This window comes from Dama dama, chromosome 22, assembly GCF_033118175.1.
Source record: "Dama dama isolate Ldn47 chromosome 22, ASM3311817v1, whole genome shotgun sequence".
NCBI classification, from domain to species: Eukaryota; Metazoa; Chordata; class Mammalia; order Artiodactyla; family Cervidae; genus Dama; species Dama dama.
In genome coordinates, this window is record NC_083702.1 from 20950965 (window position 1) to 20970593 (window position 19629).

The following is a 19629-nucleotide window of genomic DNA, read 5'->3' on the forward strand; positions in this document are numbered from 1 at the left end:
AAAGACAACAAGGAAAGCGTTCTAGAAATTCTCCATGCGTGAGGACTTTCTCATAAAGGCAAAGCTTAGTTTTTAGACATATTTGTGTGCCATGAACTTCGAGGCTCATGGATGTAATTATTCTACTTGGCTGTGGTATATCTCAATTTACACCTTCTATGTCAAATTCTCCAATCCTAAAATGTGTCATTGAACAGAAATGCATTTGATAACTATTTGTCTTGTGACTAAATAGCAGTCTTATTGGTAAAGTATAATTAAGACAGTAAATTGACTTTGAACATGTATTCTAGGGGAGAATACATATGATTTCTATGCTCTCAGTGCAGTGATGTCATCCAGTGGTGTGGGTGGTAAGAGCTGACTGCAGTTCACGCTTATGACTTTTTCTGTAGCAACGGTGAGTGGGGCAGCTAACTTTGGAAGCCTCATCCCCTTCAGCAGCATTGGGAATATCTTCCACACAAGTGTAGTCTGTTGGGAGGCTTAAGGAATCTACTAGGTGGTATTTAAAAGCATTTTTATTGCAATATAATTGCTTTACAATATTGTGTTAGTTTCCTCTGTTCAGTTCAGCTCAGTTGCTCAGTCATGTCCCACTCTTTGTGACCCCATGAACTGCAGCACACCAGGCTTCCCTGTCCATCACCAACTCCCAGAGACCACCCAAACCCATGCCCATCGAGTCGGTGATGCCATCCAAACATCTCAACCTCTATCGTCCCCTTCTCCTCCTGCCCTAATCTTTCCCAGCATCAGGGCCTTTTCCAATGAGTCAGCTCTTTGCACCAGGTGGCCAAAGTATTGGAGTTTCAGCTTCAACATCAGTCCTTCCAGTGAACACCCAGGACTGATCTTCTTTAGGATGGACTGGTTGGATCTCCTTGCAGTCCAAGGGATTCTCAAGAGTCTTCTCCAACACCACAGATCAAAAGCATCAATTCTTCGGCACTCAGCTTTCTTCACAGTCCAACTCTCACATCCATACATGACCACTGGAAAAACCATAGCCTTCACTAAGACCTTTGTTGGCAAAGTAATGTCTCTGCTTTTTAATATGCTATCCAGGTTGGTCATAACTTTCCTTCCAAGGAGTAAGCATCTTTTAATTTCATTGCTGCAGTCACCATCTGCAGTGATTTTGGAGCCCCCCCCCCCCCAAAAATAAAGTCAGCCACTGTTTCCACTGATTCCCCGTCTATTTTCCATGAAGTGATGGAACCAGATGCCATGATCTTAGTTTTCTGAATGTTGAGCTTGAAGCCAACTTTTTCACTCTCTTCTTTCACTTTCACCAAGAGGTTCTTTAGTTCTTCTTCGCTTTCTGCCATAGGGTGGTGTCATCTGCATAGCTGAGGTTATTGATATTTCTCTCGGCAATCTTGATTCCAGCCTGTGCTTCTTTCAGTCCAGCGTTTCTCATGATGTACTCTGCATATAAATAAGCAGGGTGACAATATACAGCCTTGACGTACTCCTTTTCCTATTTGGAAACAGACTGTTGGTCCATGTTCAGTTCTAACCGTTGCTTCCTGACCTGCATACAGGTTTCTCAAGAGGCGGGTCAGGTTGTCTGGTATTCCCATCTCTTTCAGAATTTTCCACAGTTTATTGTGATCCACACAGTCAAAGGCTTTGGCATAGTCAATAAAGCAGAAATAGATGTTTTTCTGGAACTCTCCTGCTTTTTCGATGATCCAGCAGAAGTTGGCAATTTGATCTCTGGTTCCTCTGCCTTTTCTAAAACCAGATTGAACATTTCAATTTCATAGTTCACATATTGCTAAAACCTGGCTTGGAGAATTTTAAGCATTACTTTACTAGTGTGTGAGATGAGTGCAATTGTGCAGTAGTTTGGGCATTCTTTGGCATTGCCTTTCTTTGGGACTGGAATGAAAACTGACCTTCTCCAGTCCTGTGGCCACTGCTGAGTTTTCCAAATTTGCCAGCTTATTGAGTGAAGCACTTTCACAGCATTGTCTTTCAGAATTTGAAATAGCTCAACTGGAATTCCATCACCTCCACTAGCTTTGTTCGTAGTGATGCTTCCTAAAGCCCACTTCTCTTTAAATCAGGATGTCTGGCTCTAGGTGAGTGATCATACCTTCATGATTATCTGGGTTGTGAAGATCTTTTTTGTACAGTCTTTCTGTGTTTTCTTGCCACCTCTTCTTAATATCTTCTGCTTCTGTTAGGTCCATAGTATTTCTGTCCTTTATTGAGCCCATCTTTGCATGAAATGTTCCCTTGGTATCTCTAAATTTCTTGAAGAGATCTCTAGTCTTTCCCATTCTATTGTTTTCCTCTATTTCATTGCACTGATCGCTGAGGAAGGCTTTCTTATCTCTCCTTGCTATTCTTTGGAACTCTGCATTCAAATGGGTGTATCTTTCCTTTTCCTTTGCTTTTCACTTTCCTTCTTTTCACAGCTATTTGTAAGGCCTCCTCAGACAGCGATTCTGCTTTTTTGCATTTCTTTTCCTTGGGGATGGTCTTGATTCCTGTCTCTTGTACAGTGTCACGAACCTCCATCCATAGTTCATCAGGCACTTTGTCTAACAGATCTAGTCCCTTAAATCTATTTCTCACTTCCACTGTATAGTCATAAGTTTCTTCTGCACAGCGAAGCAAATCAGCTATGTGTATACACATGTTCCCTCCTTCTTGGACCTTCCTCCCACCCCACCCCACCCCCACCCATCTTGATTATTACAGAGCACCGAGCTGAGCAACCTGTGCTTTAGAGCAGGTTCCCACTAGCTGTCTTACATGATAGTGTATATATGTTGATTCTAATCTTCCAATTCTCCCCACCCTCTCCATCTCCCCTATGTCAACACGCCCATTCTCTACGTCTGTGTCTCTATTCCTGCCCCAGCAATAGGTTCATCTGTACACTTATATGTGAAATCTTTAAAAAAACAAAAATTGTACAAATGAACTTATTTACAAAGCAAAAACAGACTCACAGACTTAGAGAAAGAATACCAGTGGGTATTCTACCAGTGGGGAGAATAGAAGAAGTTGATAGAGTGGGAGTTTAAGATTAACATGTACACACTGTATTGTCTATAGCATGAAGGGGTAAATAAAAAGGTACAATCTGCTTGTAGAACAAATATTCAGTTAGCCTTAAAAATGCATTTTAATATACATTGAAAATAAAAGTGAAAATCGCTCAGTCATGCCTGACTCTTTGCAACCCCATGGACTGTAACCTGCCAGGCTCCTCTGTCCATGGAACTCTCCAGGCCAGGATACTGGAGTGTGTTGCCATTCCCTCCTACAGGGGATTTTCACAGCCCTGGGATTGAACCCAGGTCCCCCACATTGCAGGTAGATGCTTAAATGACTGAGCCATCAGGGAAGCCAATTTACATTAGTACAGACAAATACTGTTTGATTCCACTTACACAAGTTACCTAGCATAGACCAATTCATACAGTCAGAAAGTACTGATACACTAGTAGATGCCAGGGCTGGAGGATAAGGGATGGGGATGGGGAATGGAAAGTTAGTGTTTAATGGGGACAGTTTCTCGTTAGGAAGATGAAAATCCGGGAGATGGATGATGGGGAGCTGCACGACAATGTAAATATACTTAGTGCTACTGAACTGTACACTTAAATATGGTTAAAATAGTATGTTTTATATTATCTGACTTCAATCACAATAAGAAAAAAAATTTTAATGAACATACTGCTCATTTGAAATAGGTATATTTCAAATATATAAAGGACCGACTGTATAGTGCAACTTCAGTTCCGTTCAGTTCAGTCACTCAGTCATGCCCAAATGTCTTTAAAATGTCTCCATGTGACATTTTTGTTCAATAACATGTTGTTGGTCGTGATTGTTCAGTCACTAAGTCAATTCCAGCTCTTTGCAATCCCATGAACTTCAGCAGGCCAGATTTCCCTGTCCTTCACCATCTCCTAAAGTTTGCTCAAACTCATGTCCGTTGAGTCAGTGATGCCATCCAACCATCTCATCCTTTGTCGCCCCCTTCTCCTCTTGCCCTCAATCTTTCCCAGCATCAGGTCTTTCCCAATCAGCCAGCTCTTTGCATCAGGTAGCCAAAGACACCCCCATGAACACTATGAAAAGGCAAAGAGATAACTAACATATTGATACATCAAAATTTAAATAATTTGGGAGCATTTCTGCTTACAGTTTTGTCTTTAATAACAGAAGATTGAGGTCTTTATTTGCCTTCTCCAGTTACTGCTCCTGCTGGCAATTTTTCTGCTTTATCTATTTAAAAACAAAATATTAATAGTAGGTGTTGACAAGGATGTGGAATCATTGGAATCCTTGTGCACTGTTGCAGGGAATGTAAAATGGTGCAGTCACTTAAGCATCACTTCAATAACCTGAACACCTCTATGTGAGCCTTGAAGGAGACCCATATCTCCTGGAGAGCTGAGATGGCTAAAAATTAAATTCAGAATTTCAACATGCTTCTAGCTGAATCACAATACAAATTGAACTGTCAACCTCAAAGGGTGCACACCTTTAAAGTGAGGGCATGAACGGGGCAAGAATGAGATCTAAGTTGGAACCGGGGCATTAGGACGACCCTGGTGAAGCTGGAGACACGTTTTTATTTTCTTCTTGAAGAACTTCTTTTAGGATTTCTCTTAAGGCAAGTCAAGAAATGAAGAATTCCTTCCGATTTTCTTTGTTTAGGAAAGTCTTTATCTTTCCCTCATTTCTGGAGAACAGCTTTGTCAGGTACAGTATCCTTGACAATTTTTATTTCAACAGTTTGCATGTCATCCCAATCTCTCAAGGCATGCAAAATTTCTTTTGAGAAATCCACCTGTTGTCTTGTGGGGTTTTCCTTCATGTGATGAGTTGTTTTTCTTTTGGTTTCCTTCAAAACTCTTTCTTTGTATTCAACTTTTGGCAATTTATTTATAATGTGTCTTGTTTTTGTTGTTGTTGTTCAGTTGCTAAGTATTCTCTGACTCTTTCGAGACTCCATGGACTGTAGCCCGCCAGGCTCCTCTGTCCATGGGTTTTCCCAGGCAAGAATATAGAAGTGGGTTGCCATTTCCTTCTCCAGGGGATCTTCTCGATCCTGGGGTCAAACTTGTGTCTCCTGAATTGCAAGACATTTAGGAATCAAAAGTCCCATAGGCTTTCTTTACTTCTTTTATTTTATTTTTGCTCCTCTGACTGGATAATTTCAAATGACCTATCTTCCAGTTTACTGATTATTTTCTGCTGTTTGTTTTGTCAGGTGAAGTTGAAGTTCTTTATTGATTTCTTCAGATTACTCACTGTATTATTAAATTCTAGAACTTCTGTTTGGGAATTCTTTTTAATGAGTTCTATTTCTCTGTTGAATTTCCTGTTTTTTTTTAATGCAGTTTTCCTAATTTTGTTAGTTGTCGATCCATGTGTTATTGTAGGTCACAAAATTTCTTTGAGAGGATTATTTTTTAATTCTTTATCAGATGGTTCACAGATCTTCATTTCTTTAGGGTCAGTTATTGGAGCTATACTAGTTTCCCTTATTGATGTCATGTTTACCTGATTCTTTATCATCCATTATCCTTGGTATCTGCACACTTGAGCAAGCCATCTTCTCATCCAGACTTTACATGTTTCATTTGGAAAAGATGATCCTACACCAGTCAGCTCAGCTTGGTGTTCTGGATGGTCAACTGGCAACATTCTTAGTCAGGCAAGGCTTGCCACTGGGGTTTCTATTTGGGCCAGGGAATTCTGTAAATTTGCTTGCCTGCCTGGGCAGGACCTCAATTGAGGACAATAGCATTGCAGCTCAATAACTTAGTACCTACATCTGCTAGAGCTGCCCACCAAACTCCTAACCCAGATGGGGCCACAGACTCAGCTCTGCAGGTGGGCAGAAACATTGCCTAGGCTCTTTGCATAATTATTATCATAAGATGGGCTATTGGGTAAGCTATATTGGATAAGCTATACTGTTATCATAAGATGGGCTATGGGGTAAGCCAGATGTTCTGATTAGGCTTCCTGGTTGGCTGGAGCTAGAGGCTATCTTCAGCCACAGACCATCTTTGAATCTGTTTCCAATCCAGTCAGAGCCATAGAACGACAGCTTCTATGCTGGTACAGCTTCTTGGCTGGGAACCCACATTGGGAAGGACTGTGGACTGGGCTCCCCTGACAGATGAAGCAAATGGGCAGAGCTGCTCAGTTCAGATGGGCTGTGCTCTATGCTCAGGCATTTACTTCAAACCAGGCTGTAGGGTGGGCTATGCAGACTACTGGATGCTTTGGTCAGGCATTGATGAGTGGGACTCAAAGCTACTCTTTGCAATATGTAGAGCCACAAACCCAACTTCCTGTTCAAGCAGGGGGACAAATAAGGCTCAAAGAAAGGGTCAGCTGGCCAGCTGGAGACCCAGATTAGGCAGAATTTTGCACTAATCATCCTGGTCAGACAGGGCCATCAGCTCAGCTCTACTGGCTGGACTGGCTCCCCACTTGCCACTGTAGGCAGACTAGAGCTTGAACTACACAACTTCCCAGATGCTATGGTGATGTTTCCTGGTTGGGTGGGCTTGGGGGCTGTATTCAACAGTAGGGAGGCTATGCAATCTGAGAGAGATTGCAGAACAGGCCTGCACATCTTATCATTTGTTGTTGTTCAGTCACTCAGTCATGTCCAACTCTTTGCACCCCATGGGCTGCAGGATACCAGGCTTCCCTATCCATCACCAACTCCTGGAGTTCGCTCAACTCATGTCCACTGAGTCAGTGATGCCATCCAACCATCTCATCCTCTGTCATCCCCTTCTCCTCCTGTCTTCAATCTTTCCCAGCATCAGGGTCTTTTCCAATGAGTCAGCTCTTCGCATCAGATGGTCAAAGGACTGGAGTTTCAGCTTCAGCATCAGCCCTTCCAATATCTTTGTTGTTTAGAGGCCCAAATTAGGCAGAACTAAACAGGGAGTTCTCTGGCAGACAGAGCCTCACCTTATATCTGCAAATTACAGTGGTCCTGAACTTTTTTGGCACCAGGGGCCAGTTTCATGAAGACAATTTTTTCATGGACTGGGGTGGAGGGGATGGTTTCAAAATGATTCAAGCACATTGCATTTATTGTGCACTTTATATCTCTTATTATTACATCAGTTCCACTTCAGGTCATCAGATATTATCCCAGAGTTTGGTGTGTGTGTGTGTGTGTGTGTGTGTGTGTGTGTGTGTGTATGTGTGCTTAGTCGCTCAGTTGTGTCCAACTCTTGGTGACCCCATGGACTCTAGCCCACCAGGATCCTTTGTCTATGGGGATTCTCCAGACAAGAACACATGCTCGCCTCCAGGGGATCTTCCCACCTAGGGATCGAATCCAGGTCTCCTGCATTGCAGGCAGATTCCTTACCATCTGAGCCACCAGGGAAGCCCCTGTACAAATGGACTCAGCTGCTGGCTGGGATCTCTACTCAGGCACCACTGTGAGGAGAAGTATGGTCTGCCAAGATGCAAATGCTGTTTGCTCCAGCACTAAGCTCCATGTCCTTTCTCTGTTCCAATCTGATGTCCATGATGAAGCCCCACAGATTCTTGCATCTTCTTGATGCAAGACCCAGAGGAGTCACCCAGGAAGTGACCCGCAATGCTGGGGAGCTGGATGTCCACCCAGGGCTCTCTTTTACCCGCTGGGAGAAGCTGTAGGTTCAAGAAGACCCTCTGCAGTGCTGACCTGGGGGAGGGACAAGTGGTCAGACTGTGACCATTCTTCTCATCCTTCTATGCAATCCTTTTCCATCTCTGTGAACCAGTGGAGTACTTGAGCCTCTGCCCTGTCTTCTGGGATTTTTGTCTTAATGTGTTGTCTGTAAGCAGCTGCTAATTGGTCTTCTGTGAGAGACTCTGCTTTAAAATATTTGAATTCTACAGGGATAGTTAGAGAGTTTGGGATTGGCATGTACACACTGCTATATTTAAAATGGATAACCAACAGGACCTACTATATAGCACAGGAAACTCTGCTAAATGTTCTATGGCAGCCTAAGGGGGAGGGCAGTTGGAGGAGAATGGATACATGTAACCTCACATTTGCAGATGACACCACCCTAATGGCACAAAGTGAAGAACTAAAGAGCCTCTTGATGAAAGCAAAAGAGGAGAGTGGAAAAGTTGGCTTAAAACTCAACATTCAGAAAACTAAGATCATGGCATCCGATCCCATCACTTCATGGCAAATAGATGGAAACAATGGAAATGGAAACAATGGAAACAGTGGCTGACTTTATTTTCCTGGGGTCCAAAATCGCTGCAGATGATGACTGCAGGCATGAAATTAAAAGACGCTTCCTCCTTGGAAGGAGAGTTATGACCAACCTAGATAGCAGATTAGAAAGCAGGGACATTACTTTGCCAACAAAGGTCTGCCTAGACAAGGCTATGGCTCTTCCAGTAGTCATGTATGGATGTGAGAGTTGGATTGGAAAGAAAGTTGAGTGCCGGAGAATTGATGCTTTTGAACTGTGGTGTTGGAGAAGACCCTTAAGGGTCCTTTGGACTGCAAGGAGATCCAACCAGTCTATCCTAAAGAAGATCAGTCCTGGGTGTTCTTTGGAAGGAATGATGTTAAAGCTGAAGCTCCAATACTTTGGCCATCTGATATGAAGAGCTGACTCATTTGAAAAGACCCTGCTGCTGGGAAAGATTGAGGGCAGGAGGAGAAGGGGATGTCAGAGGATAAGATGGTTGGATGTCACAACTGACTGTATGGAGATGAGTTTGAGTAAACTCCAGATGTTGGTGATGGACAGGAAAGCCTGGCATGCTGCAGTCCATGGGGTCACAAAGAGTTGGACACAACTGAGCGACTGAACTGAACTGAACTGGATACGTGCATATGTGTGGCTGAGTCCCTTTGCTGTTCACCTGAAACTGTCACATTGTTAATTGGCTATACTTCATTATAAAATAAAAAGTTTGAAAAGAAAGAAAAAATATTTGAGTTCTCTACACTAAATTGTCAGTTTGATATATTAGTTTTCAAAGAGACAAGTACTTCAATAAATTTAATGTTAATTAAAATTCAAGTAACTGCTCACTTCAGTACATAGAAACCCTCAACTATTCCAGAAATTAAAAGTTCCCTAAAATAATATAAAGATAAAAGATTATTTTAAGTTTTAGAAGAAAAGACCTCCTTAAGTGAAGAATGAGTACTGTCATAAAGAAAAATATTGTCTTATATATTATACATATGATAAAAATCATGAAAAACTAAGTTGAAAGGTAATAAAAATATGCTGAGTGAAAATACAAAAAGACATAAGTACTTTCTATAATCAATAAAGAAAAGGAGGAAGACAAACAAATAGAAAAATAATAAATAAAGAAAATAAAATAGCCACTCATGGAATAATTGACAAATAAGTAACAGAACAGGTGCTCCATCTCACAGGTAATATTGAAAGAGTTGGTTAAAACAATAAAAGAACATCTGTGCCTATTAAAAATTGATAATACAATATATCAGTAAGGGTATGAAGAAAGGCATAATGTATTGTATATGTGGATACTAATTAACAGCTTTTGTAGAAAGTATATATACTTGAGGATTTAGAAGATGCATACTATTTGACATGGAAGTTTCTCTTCTCTATTTCTACCTTATAGAATATTCAAATCCATTTATGGAGGTGTATATGTAATAAAGTTTCATGTAACATTTTCTACAGCAAAACGCTAGCCAAACTGTCTGGAAAGATACAATCCAAAATGTTAATAGTGTAACTGAAAAGGTAAGAAAATTAGGAGAAAGGATTATGGAATCAGTTTTTATTCAATGTGCTTTTATTTTTTATATTTTTTTAATTTTTCAACTATGAATTCTTACATTAATTGTGAAAATCTTGAATTTTAAAAGTGATAAAGTAGAAGTGCAGAAATGACTCATCCTCTCTGAAAGTACAAATATACTTCTCAGAAAAATAAAAATGGATGTACATAGTCATATCATGTTTCATTTTGATTTCCTGAACATCAGTTAAAAAGTAGCTCAGTGTATAGGCTATTTCTTCACAATATATATGAGGGATACCATATGTTGCAGGAAAATCCAATCAAAATAGAGGGGAAAAGAAAATCACTAATAGTTTCTGAATTAACTCTTCATCTTTTCATCAAAATTAATTCCACTTGAAATCAAGTCAAAGAAGGTGCTTGTCAACCTCCTCCCCATGCAGATGAAGCTCCGACATTCAAAATATCTACATCAAATTTACAAGTTATCTTACATATGCAATTCACTTAACAAACAGACCAGCGTCAGGAACACACGATATTTACTTGCATGTTGCAGGTAAAAAGTAGATGCACCAAGATGTCAACTACTTCATTTCTCTTCTGCCAGTTTGAGATCAACACTAAGTATCATTCTTCTCACAAATAAAGAAAAACTGCTTGGTGCACACTGAGGCAGCTACTTTGTTTGCTGCAACATATGCACAGTTGTTGTTGTTTATGTTTGAATTCCACAGATTTCTGTTAAAGAGGGGAAAAAGAAAAATTGAGTCTAATATTCAGACATAAATCATATTTCCAGTAAATATACTATTATAGACAAGGATGGATTATATGTTTAGCTATCTCTCTGTTTATTCACTTAACAAACATTTCTAAAGTTTTCTCATATTGCTAAGATTCTGGAATACAGATTCAGAGTAAATCTATTTCTGTCCTCAAGGAGTTTACACAAAGAGAGGGAAGGGTGCATTCATTTGGCACAGAGGAGTGGCTTCTAACTCAGATAAGGGGGAAAGAGATTGCCAGGGAACACAGTTTTGATGTGGGAAGATTTTAGCTGAGTCTTAAGGAAGACATGCCACTTAGTGCAGAACCCCTACATAGAATGTGATGCCTAGTTTATGAGTGATGAAATCAATGTATGCACAAATGAATAAATGATATAATTATCACATTAATTAGTGATCCAGAGAAAACCATAATTCAAAAAGACACACGCACCCAATTTTCATTGCAGCATTATTTACAATAGCCAGGATGTGGAAATAACCCAAATGTCCATCAACAGAGGAATGAATAAACAAGATAAAGTACATATATACCATAGACTATTACTCAGCTATAAAAAAGAATGAACTTGGGTCATTTGTAGAGATGTGAATAGACCTAGAGACTGTCATACAGAATGAAGAAAGTCCAAGAGAAAAAAACACATATATTGTACATTAACACACATATACGGAATCTGAAAAAATTGGTGAAGGTAGAAATAGAGACACAGATGTAGAGAACCAACATTTGGACACCAAAGGGGAAACGGGGCTGGGTGGGATGAATTGGGAGGTTGGGATTGACATATATACACTCTTCCTACTATGTATAAAATAGGTCACTAATAAGAACTTCCTGTATAGCACAGGGAACCCTCCTCAATGCTCCGTGGTGACTTAAATGGAAAAGAAATCCAAAAAGGAGGGAATTTGTGTTGATGTGAGATTTACGTGTATATACATAGCTGACTGACTTCTCTGTGCAGTAGAAACTAACACAGCATCGTAAAGCAACTACAGTGGTGGTGGTTTAGTCGCTAAGCCATGTCCAACTCTTCCGACCCCATGAACTGTAGCCAGCAGGGCTCCTCTGATCATAGGATTTTCCAGGCAAGAATACTGGAATGTGTTGCCATTTCCTTCTCTGGGGGATCTTCATGACCCAGGGATCAAACCCTGGTCTCCTGCATTGCAGGCAGTTTCTTTACTGACTGAGCTACCAAGCAATTAAAAATAAAATAAATTAATGATTAGGATATAACCAGATGAAGAGTAAAATTACAGATAATCCAGACAAAGGATATACTATGTGCAACTGTGCAGAAATATAAAAGAGTGTATCTCATGTGATTAACTGCAAATTTGGAACAAACCTTTATTAGAGCAAATAAAAAAGCACTTTAAACACTAGTGTAGTGTAAAAAGGACCAAATTCAGAAGTAGGTGACCTGGTCCTCAGCCCATCTCTGTCATTAATAGTTGTTAAGACTTTTTAATTAATTTACTAATAGTATCTGTGGAGAAAAAAAATGTGTCTAATCTTAAAGATTATGATAGAAAACTACATCATGAAAAATGAGGAAAAACATAGGACACAGAGTCCAATCCAATTCATTTTCAGATTGTTTCTTAATGGTGTATACTATTTGTAATATGAAATGGGCTTTGCTAGACAGTGAAGAAAGCTAGGTAAACAGTGAAGATATTTGATTTAGATGATGGAAGTATTCATTGAAGGTTTCCCTGGTGGTCAAGCAGTAAAGAATCTGCCTGCCAATGCAGGAGAAATGGGTTCGATACCTGGATGAGGTAGATCCCCTGGGGGGTGGAAATGGCAAGCCATTCCAATATTCTTGAGTGGGAAATCCCATGGACAGAGGAGACTGGTGGTCTACAGTCTATGGGGTCTCACAGTCACAACAACCCAGCTACTAAAACAACAACAGCAACTAGTGACTGAAACCCTACAATTCCAGCTACCCTCTATTTATGTCTAGAAAATTCATTAATATCCATATTGATAATTTTTAAATTGCTAAGCAACCATCAAGTATTATGTGTTTTGTGCTGTGGATTAACAAAAGATGAGAGACAGAATATTCTAGATTGGATGTGAGATGGTAAAAGAAAACAAAATGCTATTTGGGAGCATAGAAGGGGAACTAATTTCAAAGCAGGAGATCAAGAATGACTTCAAAAAGAAAACAAATTTTAACTAAAAGTATTACTAGTTGAGGAAACCACATGAATACAAGTACAGAAGCATGGAAGTCAGCAGTGTTTTTTCTAATGCCAAGGATATTTTACAAAATTAAAATTAGTCTTAGAATTGCTCTCGTGGTCAGAAGCCTTGTTTAGTGAAACTTATCTATGCAATTCATTTCCATAGTTAACAAGTAAGCTGAAGATTTCAGTATTTTGGATACTTACAGTTTATTTTGTAGCAAAGAACCATCTTCCCACATCCAGGGGCTGACAATTCCTTTTCGAGATAATCCAATCCAAGAAAAATAAGACACCAAAGACTGAATAAATTCCTGTGGAGGAAGAATCCTACATGTAATTTAATCCCTAGTCTCATTTTTAACAATAAAAAAATGAAAATAACATGAACACACACTGCCATATTTAAAATGGATAACCAAGAAGGACCTAGAACATGGACCTCTGCTCAATGTCATGTGGCAGCCTGAGTGAGAGGGAAGTTTGGGGGAGAGTGCATGTGTAGAGTTATGGCTGAGTCCCTTTGCTGTTCATCTGAAACTGCCACAACATTGTGTGTTAATTGGCTACACCCCGATACAAAATAAAAAGAAAATAATGTGAACACAAACAACTATAATTTGATTTTTATGATAACATTTTCTTTACATTTTCAACTAGGGTTGTTTATTGTTGCCTAATCATTCCTTGGGCTTGCCTGGTGGAAGGAAACACAAGAGACGTGGGTTTGATCCCTGCATTGGGAAGATCCCCTGGAGAAGGGAAAGGCTACCCACTCCAATATGTGCCAAAAGTATCAACATATTAAAAGATCATTATTATAAAAGGACTTCAAAACAGAGCAACATGAAAAAAAGGGCAACTCCCATGATGGTTTCATGAGAGACGCCTTTTTGTTCAGAAACCTCAGTTTGCTTCCTAGAGCAGACACAGAGCATCCTTACCAGAACTTCATGTTTTTTCTGAGACAGAGCTAAAACTGAGACACTAACTCCCACCAACAAGGATTTCTTTTTATTTACTACAAAGGTTTCTATTTCACTTGAAAAGACAAGTCATTGTCATTTAACAAACACACAATTTTCAGATGTTCTTTAAAAAATTATTAGCAATTTTCTCTTGCATACAAAAAAATATGGGAAAAATTTCCAACTTCAGAACTCATTACCTGTTCATCCTCATCTTCTATCCTCAACAGATGGGAGCCCTGGTTGGAGCAGAATTTCTGACTCTCTTCGAAGGTTTTAAGTATATCAGAAAAATAGTAGCATTTCTCTTCACAGCAAGACCATTTGTTTTTGTATTCTTCCCTGTAATTTTCTTTAAAAAAAAAAAAAAAGTTTTTAAGTTTGTCTAATTCTTTTCCTGGAAAGATTTGCTCCAGGCATCCTTCCCAGCTCTACAGGTCTTATTACTTTCCATGAGCTCTGAGGACATCATTGCTAACTCAAAAGGCAAAATAACGTTATCTGTCGTTGAGAGGGAAAGGGTACTTTTCGTTTTCTGCAAAGTTTTCTCCAAGATGCCATGGGCACCAGGACAGGAATGCAGAAGTAGGAAATATTTAGGAGCGTAAAAACTGTATTGCTTTTGATACTTAATTTTTATATCAATACTAACAATGTTTTTCCTCCAGGAACTCTCTGGCTTCATCAAACTACAGCGATTATTAGTTTGGGCTTCCCCGGTGGGTCAGTGGTAAAGAATTCGCACACCAATGCAGGAGACAAAAGAGACATGGGTTCGACCCCTGGGTCAAGAAGTTCCCCTGGATGAGGAAATGGCAACCCACTGCAGTATTCTTGCCTGGGAAAACCCATGGACAGAGGAACCTGGTGGGATACAGTCCATGAGGTTGCAAACAGTTGGACACGACTTAGCGACTAAACCACAACAGCAATTATTAGATTAAATAAAGAAAATAATCCATTTCTCCTTTCTCCTACCCATCAAATTTTGCCATCTGAAAATGCAAGAACAAAAAATGTAGTTACTAAAAAAGCATCTTTATTTTCATAGAAGACAAAACCAAAGTAACTAAATTATATTCTAGCAAGAATATTTTAAGCAAATAGTTGCTAGTGATATGCAAAACAGACAGAAGATTAAAGTCCCACCGGAGTGCTTATCACAACTGGTAGATGGATATAGAAAAGAGTCTTATTGAATTCACTGTTGGCCTGGAGAAACTTCAGGGAAGCTCTCTGAATTGTCAAGTTATCCATGACTTTGAGAGATAGCATGGGATTGCTTGCAAGGTGAATTTTACCTATACGAACAAGTCAGGAGTTGGGATATGTTTCAAGGGACTTGACTTAGCAAAGTGATACATAGGACAGTTGTTGCTATTTGGTCCCTTAAGCTTTACCCGACTGTTTTTGCAACCCCATGCAACCCCAATAAGCCTGTCAGGCTCCTGAGTCTATGGGATTTCCCAGGCAAGAATACTGGAATGGGTGACCATTTCCTTCTCCAGGTCTTCCAGACCAAACAATCAAACATGCATCTCCCGCATTGGCAGGCAGATTCTTTACTGCTGAGCCACCTGGGAAGTGCCATAAGACAGTATCATTTCACAGAGGATTAGGGGGAAATACTGTCTTATAAAGAAGTAGGAAACTACTAAGCAATTATACTATATCTTATGCATACCATATAAATTAAATGTACTGAAAGATTTCCTTTGCTGATTGATATGACTCTGAAAGAAACTCAAAAATTATTTTACTTCTTATTTGCAAAGTCAGTTAACTGACAGACCAATGAACAGAAACTACTAAATTTTGATTCTCTCCAGTTCAAAAATGCAGGCAGACCATGTGGCAAGAAACTGTATCTTCTTGAATGAAAAATACCTCTACCATACTTCACTTTTGTAGATCATGACTTTAATAATACAATGGAGATTGCCTGGCAATAACTCATTATACCAACTTTTAATTATGAGTTCTTATATGTTACTACATACCTGAGTTTAACCGATCCTTTGAAAAGCATTTATTTTTCATAGGCGTCCTGGATTTCTCATGTTCCTGTGTGCCATTATCCAACATGTTCTGATAATTAAAAGAATTTTGAAAATCTGAAAATCATCAGCAGAAGACACTTAGTTTAACAGGTAAAATGTAAACTTGTTACACTAAAATTTTCATTTTCAAAATGAAGAAAACATATATAATATTAAAAATCAGAAAAAAATTAAAAATCTTCTCCCATAATTTCAATTTTGTTTCTCATATCTTAGAAACTGTGAGAGAGTGAAATCATCAAATGTCAAGATAGTTCATTCTTGACTTTAGTCCCCTTCACAAGACTAAACAGCAATCTGAAAAGGCTGTGTTGTTGTTTAGTCACTCAGTTGTGTCTGACTCTTTGTGACCCCATGAGCCTGCCAGGCTCCTCTGTCCACGGGATTCTTCAGGCAAGAATACTGGAGAGGGTTGCCATTTCCTCCTCCAGGGGATCTTCCTGACCCAAGGATTGAACCCATGTCTCTTTTGTCTCCTGCATTGGCAGGCAGGTTCTTTAACACAAGTGCCACCTGGGAAGCCATGCAAATATCACCTGAAACTAACACAATATTGGATGTCAGTTATATTCCATATAAACAAATATTAAAAACTGAAACTTAATCTTTAAAAATACTTTCTCCTTTGAATTCATGAATATTATTTTCTCAAATCCTGAGAAACATCTGGAAATAAGAATGTTTCTGATGTCAGAGTTTCATTATCTCATTAGATTTAACCGTGGCTCTCCTTTAAGGAAAAGACAAAATGTTTTGATAAAATTTAACATAAAGAATGAAGTTTCTAAACCCAATCAAAACATGGGAAAAAGACCTAAACAGACATTTCTCCAAAGAAGACATACAGATAGGTAGCAAACACATGAAAAGATGCTCAACATCACTCATTATTAGAGAAATGCAAATCAAACCCACAATGAAATATCACCTCACACCAGTCAGAATGGCTGCCATTAAAATGTCTGCAAACAATAAATGCTGGAGATGGTGTGGAGGAAAGGGAACCTCTTGCACAGTTGGAGGGAATGTAAATTGATACAACCACTATGGAAGATGGTATGGAGATTCCTTTAAAAATGAGGAATAAAAACACCATATAACCCAGCAATCCCACTTCTAAGCACATACCCTGAGGACAAAATTGAAAAAGACACATGTATCCCATTGTTCATTGCAGCACTATTTACAATAGCTGGGTCATGGAAGAAACCTAGATGTGCATCGACAGATGAGTGGATAAAAGAGTTGTGGTATATATACGCAAGGAAATATTACTGAGCCATAAAAAGGAATGCGTTTGAGTCAGTTCTCAGGTGGATGAACCTAGAACTTATTACACAGAGTGAAGTACGTCAGAAAGAGAGAGATAAATATCATATTATCATATTCTAACACACCTGTACAGAATCTAGAAAAATGGTACTGAAGAATCGACTTACAGGGCAAAAATGGAAAAACAACATAGAGAATAGACTTATGGACATGGGGAGAGGGGAGAAGAGGGTGAGATATATGGAAAGAGTAACATGGAGACTTACATTACCATATGTACAAAAGATAGCCAATGGGAATTTGCTGAAAGGCTAAGAAACTCAAACAGGGCCTCTGTATCAACCTGGGCAGCTTGGGGAGGCGGTGGGGGAAGGATTTCAGAGGCAGATGGGAGGGAGGTTCAAAACGGAGGGGATGTTTGTATTATACCTATGGCTGATTCATGTTGAGGTTTGACAGAAAACAAGAAAATTCTGTAAAGCAATTATTCTCCAATTAAAAAATAAATAAATAAAAAGGAAATGAAGTTTCTGTAGAACACTTACACTTAGTAGCAAAAAATCCTGATATTCCCAAAAGGATGACACATATAATTCCTAGTATTACTGCCACAATACATCCAGAAGATGCTGCTTGGAACACTGTCAAAAGAATGTGTAAACAGAAGATAAAGTGGTGCAAGGCTACAATCTAGGTAATATTATCTGAGCTTTTGTCTCACAAAAGCATACAGGTTAAGAATGAATTAGCACTGTCATGAAGTAGCTATTGTAACCCACTCAGTTCACAGGGATATCATTTCACTTATTTTTTTAAAAAAGCTTACCATCTATTAGAAGTATTTGCCTCTGTTATTAAATCATTGGTGCTCTTAATTTAAACATTATTTGGTGATGTAAAGGAAATGAGGGGAAGGGGATGTAATTTTTCCTTTTCTTTCCAAAGTAACTTTTACTTTTTTAAAAACCAATCTGTTCGTTCTTATCTTACAATATGCATGATATTTCCCTTATTTGGAACTGTGCATGTGTGTTCAGTCATGTCTTTGTGACCCCATGAACTGTAGTCCTCCAGGCTCCTCTGTCCATGGAATATTCCAGACAAGAATACTGCAGTAGGTTTCCATTTCCTACTTCCTCTTAAGTCTTATTACTTCTAGGGTAGAAAAGAAAAATACCAATAATAACAATATTGATTTTAAAATTTAGATGACTACTGGATCCCTTCCTAGTTGATGTTCACAGGAGGCATGTAGTAAGAGAGGGTCTCTGAGTAAATAAACATAGAACTAAGAAATACTAATTACTACAGTCAATTAAGACCTAGTCATGATTCAACTGAAAGACTAAGGGAAGAAATCGCTTGCATTTCTATATACTAACAATGAAAAATCAGAAAGAACAACTAAGGAATCAATCCCACTCACCATTACAACAAAAAGAATTAAATATCTAGGAGTAAACTTACCTAAGGAGATGAAAGAACTGTACACAGAAAATTGTAAGACACTGATAAAAGAAATCAAAGATGGCATAAACAGATGGAGAGAGAGCCCATGTTCCTGGGTAGGAAGAATCAATATTGTGAAAATGACCATGCTACCAAATGCAATCTACAGATTCAATGCAATCCCTATCAAATTACAAATGGCATTTTTCACAGAACTAGAACAAAACATTTCACAATTCATATGGAAACACAAAAGACGCCAAACAGCCAAAGCAGTCTTGAGAAAGAAGAATGGAGCTGGAGGAAGCAAGCTTCCTGACTTCAGGTTATACTACAAAGCTATAGTCATCAAGAAACTATGGTAATGGCACAAAAACAGAGATATAGACCAATGGAACAAGAGAGAAAACTCAGAAATAAACCCATACACCTATGGGTACCTTATTTTTGACAAAGGACGCAAGAATATGCACTGGGGCAAAGACAGCCTGTTCAATAAATGGTGCTGGGGAAAATGGACAGCTACAAGCAAAAGAATGAAATTAGAATACTTCCTCACTACCATACAGAAAGATAAACTCAAAATGGATTAAAGACCTAAATGTAAGACAGAAACTATAAAACTCTTAGAGGAAAACATAAGCAGAACACTCGATGACATAAATCAAAGCAAAGTCCTCTATGATTTACCTCCTACAGTAACGGAAATAAAAATAAAAGTAAACAAGAGGGACCTGATTCAACTTAAAAGCTTTTGCACAGCAAAGGAAACTATAAGCAAGGTGAAAAGAAAACCCTCAGAATGGGAGAAAATAATAGAAAATGAAATAACTGGCAAAGGATTAATTTCCAGATATACAAGTAGCTCATACAACTCAATACCAGAAAAACAAACAACCCAATAAAAAAGTGGGAAGATCACCTAAACAGACATTTCTCCAAAGAAGACATACAGATGGCTAACAAACACATGAAAAGATGCTCAACTTTGTTCATTATTAGAGAAATGAAAATCAAAACTACAATGAGATATCACCTCACGCCAGTCAGAATGGCCCTCATCAAAAAGTCTACAAACAGTAAGTGCTGAAGAGGGTGTGGAGAACAGAGAACACTCTTGCA

General features: G+C 38.9%; 1 protein-coding gene across 6 annotated transcripts in view; it reads right to left on the minus strand.

The window, feature by feature from the left end:
- Positions 1–9813: 9813 nt before the first annotated feature.
- LOC133043775 (C-type lectin domain family 7 member A-like) overlaps positions 9814–19629 on the minus strand; it is a 48385-nt gene continuing 38569 nt past the window's right edge. For all 6 annotated transcript variants that reach the window (XM_061125005.1, XM_061125007.1, XM_061125003.1 and 3 more), the window contains 5 exons: positions 17604–17699; positions 15727–15840; positions 13927–14078; positions 12966–13072; positions 9814–10503 (listed from right to left, as the gene is read on the minus strand). In XM_061125005.1, the coding sequence (XP_060980988.1) occupies positions 10386–10503; positions 12966–13072; positions 13927–14078; positions 15727–15840; positions 17604–17699 (587 nt within the window). In that variant the 3' untranslated portion in view covers positions 9814–10385. The remainder of the gene's footprint in view (positions 10504–12965; positions 13073–13926; positions 14079–15726; positions 15841–17603; positions 17700–19629) is intronic.